General features: G+C 31.9%; 1 protein-coding gene across 1 annotated transcript in view; it reads right to left on the reverse strand.

Moving 5' to 3' along the window:
* LOC136795250 (odorant receptor 49a-like) overlaps positions 1-4,502 on the reverse strand; it is an 18,740-nt gene extending 14,238 nt beyond the window's left edge. Inside the window, exons 1-4 of the mRNA XM_067045203.1 lie at positions 4,441-4,502; positions 4,043-4,372; positions 387-572; positions 134-303 (exon numbers count right to left, since the gene is read on the reverse strand). Of these exons, the coding sequence (XP_066901304.1) occupies positions 134-303; positions 387-572; positions 4,043-4,366 (680 nt within the window). The 5' untranslated portion in view covers positions 4,367-4,372; positions 4,441-4,502. The remainder of the gene's footprint in view (positions 1-133; positions 304-386; positions 573-4,042; positions 4,373-4,440) is intronic.
* Positions 4,503-4,910: the final 408 nt, after the last annotated feature.

Here is a 4,910-nt window from a genome sequence, read left to right on the forward strand (position 1 = left end):
CTTCTGGGTTTTCATTGTACATTTTGGTCTTTTTACTGCATTTATTTCGGTTATTTATTGCACGAAAATCAGAACTCTAGTCATGAAATTTTTTATTTAGATGAGTATTAACTTTAACAAAATATGAACAAACTTGATAACTTCTTGATGTTGTCTAATTGTCTGATTGCATATTTTCTCTTCCCGTAACTTCCTCCGTAGGACCCTCATGTAAGTGGTTAATTGCTCTGACGCAACCAGATAAAGTAAGAAGCTGGTAGTGTTGGCCAGTAGTGGGCTTATCACCAGCATCATTTGTACTATCTGTTCAAGAAATGTTGATTATATATTTATAGTTGTATCGAAATTAAATATATTATCTATAATCTAATGAGTGAACTTGGCACCTGAGTAGGAATGTAATATTTCTTGTTGTCAAAAGGCATATATATCTGCAATATAAGTTGGTCTGCTCCCGTGGCCAAGTATCCAATCAAAGCCATAACAATATTTGTTATTGGTGTCACAGTAACAAAGTATTTGTACAGCTTGAACAACAATCTGCAAAACTTTTCAGACTTATCCATTATCTCCTGTAACAGAAAGATGGTATTTAGTGACCTTGCGGTAGGCGACATTCGTGTCAAACCCGAATATACATTGGCATATATTTGACGATCATTATCAATGATATACCTGCCACACTATTCTTCAATAGCAATAAACGTTTCTTAGAACAGATCGGGACGGTCATGCTGGAAAAAATTGTCTATGCCTTCATCCTACTTACGCTATACATTGACAATCACCCTATACCACAAACAAACACAGTAACTTATTTAGGACTCACCTATGACAGAAGGTTGACATGGGGCCCACAAATCAAGACAAAACGTAAAACGTTAAATTTTCGACAATTTTATACTACACAAATTGTCGTTCTAGATTATCGCTCAGACGGGAACTTAACGTATACAATTACTTACTAAAACCCATGTGGACTTACGCCTGCAAAATTTATGGATCTCCTAAAAAGACACAGATTCTGAAAATACAAACTTTTCAATCACAATTTTTAAGACTGGCAACGAACTCACCACTCTACGTTTCAAACGAGACCATTCACACCAACCTAAGCATTCCGGCTGTAACGGACAACATTCATCCGACTCACAAACGGTTTTACAACACGCTACATGGACATTTCAATAAATTTAAACGAGGATGGAAACACATGATATTCCTGACGTAACCCAGCATAGGCTGAAGAGGAGTTGGATGGAGAACCTCCCAATGTAATAAAATAATTTACTTAACATCAGGAGGATGCACCACTGGGTGCTGTCTCCCTCATGCCAACTCACACCTTGCCTGGATAGAACATCTCATTTGCTTGTTGTAAAGTATATTTACAGGTGCAAATTAAAAAAAAAAAATCATCAAACCATTTTGAAAAATACCAAGAATCACGACAATTTACAGAAAAAGTTTTTAAAAAATTACTATAAATACATTTAACTAATTCTTAAAATTACGTAAATCCACGAGGTGTTACTAAACCATTCATTTTCATTATTTTGAACTAAGATTCATTTCCACTTGTTATTATATTAGCAGCTACTTTTGGCAGTTTCGTTTAACGTATCCTTCCAAATTTTTCTTACTAGTAAAACAAGGTTGAGTCATAGAACGATTATGAAATATACAACTCAATAAATATTTATGTATGCATCCGTTGAATTCACCCATATTATACTTATTTATTCATTGAATGTAAATTTATGTCTCTAGATAGGGGTTTTTAATGAGCAATTATTCGAAGTTATTGCAGAGTAGGTCAATTTTATCGGACCGTAACATGAAGCTTTGTACTCGGTTTCTTGGTTCTAAAAAAACTTCTGGTTTCTATGTGATCAATATTTTTTTAAGTCGTTGATTAACAAGTTTTTTGAAAATTGTATTACAGTATGGAATTTTGTTTAAATCTCTTCTAAAACAAAAGAATGGTAGTATAACCACTGAAATGGAGGGGGGGAGTTTCGATGGCAATTCACTTCTTGAGATATCCTAAATCGTGATAGCCATGTCTCGCAAAATTGTCTTGAGTCTGTTTGTCCAACCTTGCTTAATTTAATAGCGCAAAGTCATACTCAACTGAAATTACATACACAACGCATTTCCGTCCCTGGGATGTGACAGAAACTTTTTCATTAATATCAAAGTGCAACTTTATAGAATCAATTATTTAAATTTTATCCTTTTTTTTTTTAAACGTCTCCAACCATTATAATTAAACTCGGCATATTAATGTACAATCGAATGGTATTTAATATCAGCTAGGTCTCATCTTCAATGATGATAGTGTGCCAGAGCATAAATGACGAATTGAAAAAAATTCCTCTAAAGTGCCTAATTATGTTTACTTTATTTACTTAATTTTATTTATATGAAATAACTTATCATTAAAAATCATTACTGAAAGTGAAAAACGGATAAATATAAACTATGAAACGATTCGATTAGAATCTAAAGAAAATAACAGGAAACATATTTTTATCAGTTTTACTACACCTAGAAGTTGTATTATACACGTTTTATAAACTTTTAAAAAACCAATAATTATAAAAAATACAATAATTAGCATATAAAGTCGATGAAGATAGTGAAGAATTCGAACATGAATTTGACAGGTGAACGCATGCGCAGTTTTTCCGTTCCGCCGGCACTGTTGTCATGTCTACATTGTTACAAAATAATAACTAATTAATTTCACTTAATCTATATTTGAGCCTTTCATTTAACAGAATAACTAACTCCATAAAAATATTCTTAGTTTATATATAATATTTACTCTTTCTTGAAACTGATTATTATTGCTTAAATAAAATAAAGTTTATCCAATGTTAGTCTCAAAAGAGTTTATATTTCTTTAAAAGTCCGACGTTTCGGCCAATTCGGACATCCTCAAAGACAAACACCTTTTATTATACATATGATTTTTGATGAAACAGCACAAGTGCAGCATGCAACCTAAATCCAACATACATCCGATTTTGAAAATACAGAAAGAAAATAATACAATCAAAAGAAAAATATTTTATTTACCTATCGGGGAATATTAATTAATTTTAAAACAGACACAAGAAATCTGAACCAACACTATGCAGAGATTTTAAGTAAAATGTAATTTATAAAAAATATGGGATAAAATTAATGTTAATAATTATAATTAATCTTGATATGAATTTTAATAATAAAAGAAATAGGAAACTTAATCAAAATATAGTTGAAATGAATAAATTAACCTGACCTGAGTTTGGGTAAGGTTACAAATACTGTCATAAATTATAATAGTGTAATTAAATTTTTAATTTTTAATTTAATATGAAGAATTGACAAAATAGGTAATTATACATAAGCTATTTGCTTAATAATAAATTTATATGATTCCCTAATGTTGTAATGTCTCATAAGGTGAACTGAAATTAATGACCTGGGCAAAATAGCCTGCATAAAGTTTTTTTTAAATTGACGTGGTTCTAAGCTTGTAATGAAGGTATGATAATTTATTAATAATATTATTATTTGTTTAAAATCATTTGTGTAATAAAAGCTGTTTGTGATAGATTGTCCTTGGGGAAGGCCGAATTGGCCGAACCATGGGACTTATAAAGAAATAGAAATTATTTTAGACTAAAAATGGATAAAATTTATTTTATTTAAACAATCATTCTTAGTATTATCAATATTGATTAAATTACTATTTAGCATTGAATATTTGTTTAAAATTTGAGTTAACTGTGATATTTCTGTCAAAATTTTGCAAGAGGAAAATGAAAAAATTTTGGAACCAATAATATGATTATGTTAAAATTGAAATTTGTCGAGTTGTCAACTGAAAGTCTCATTTGGAAAATTAGTACTGGAAATATTGTCACCATAAATAATATAAAAATATCTATATAATATAAAAGAAACGAGAAAGGATTAATTCCGCCTGAAATTTGTGTGATACGCGTACCATACCAGATCTTTAGTTTTATATTGTAGACACAAATATTACCCTATTAAGCTGCTCTTCATAAAACTCATCCCAAAGCCCATCGAAATCGAGTAGGAGAGTGTTCAACTTGTTCTGCTGCAGGACGGCGTTGCAGAGCTTCATGAGGCCACTTAGGATGGTGAGGGTGATCTGGATAGACTGGAGCTTCTCCGTAGTGGCCCCTTCCATGATGATGAAGTAGGCCAAGGAGGCTCCACAGCAGTAGGCCGTGGCTGCGGTGCTGTAGGAGGAGAAGATCGAGTACACCTTAGGATACTCTGAAGGGGCCAACATGCCGCTCACCTCCAGAGCTGATCGTACCCAACGGGTGGGGGGTACAGACATGTCAACCTGAGGGAATGGAGAAAGTCATGTTCATTTCCCACCACCATATCTCATCAAAATAAATCTTGTGTTACCTTTTTGGAGTAGTACTCTCTATAAGAAGCAGAGGAGACAGTTTGACGACGTCAAGGGTCCCACATATCGGAAAAGACGTCAGTTCGATTCAAAAATTAATCCTAATCTCTTTCTGATCCCCGCCTATTTAATTTTTCATTCTATAAAGTCCTTTAAAAAAAGTCAATAACAATCAGCTGAAATAGATAACAGAATCTAAAAATATAATGTACGTAGGATATTACAACGTGGTGAAATAATATTGAGAACATTTGCCCATCATTAGATTTATATTTAAATGATACCACAATTAGTTAGTATTTATTGTTGAATAGAAATAAAACAAGTTTAAAACTTTAGTGGAATCATTTGCCACGACTAACAAAGGAACAAATAACCGTAAACATTAATTAGTTGAGAAATACATAGAAAATTGAATATTAATAATTTTACTACAGAAACAATGCTATATGATACGAACATTTAAAGA

This window comes from Halyomorpha halys, unplaced genomic scaffold (assembly GCF_000696795.3).
Source record: "Halyomorpha halys isolate HHAL.00 unplaced genomic scaffold, Hhal_1.1 Scaffold5.1, whole genome shotgun sequence".
Taxonomy (NCBI): domain Eukaryota; kingdom Metazoa; phylum Arthropoda; class Insecta; order Hemiptera; family Pentatomidae; genus Halyomorpha; species Halyomorpha halys.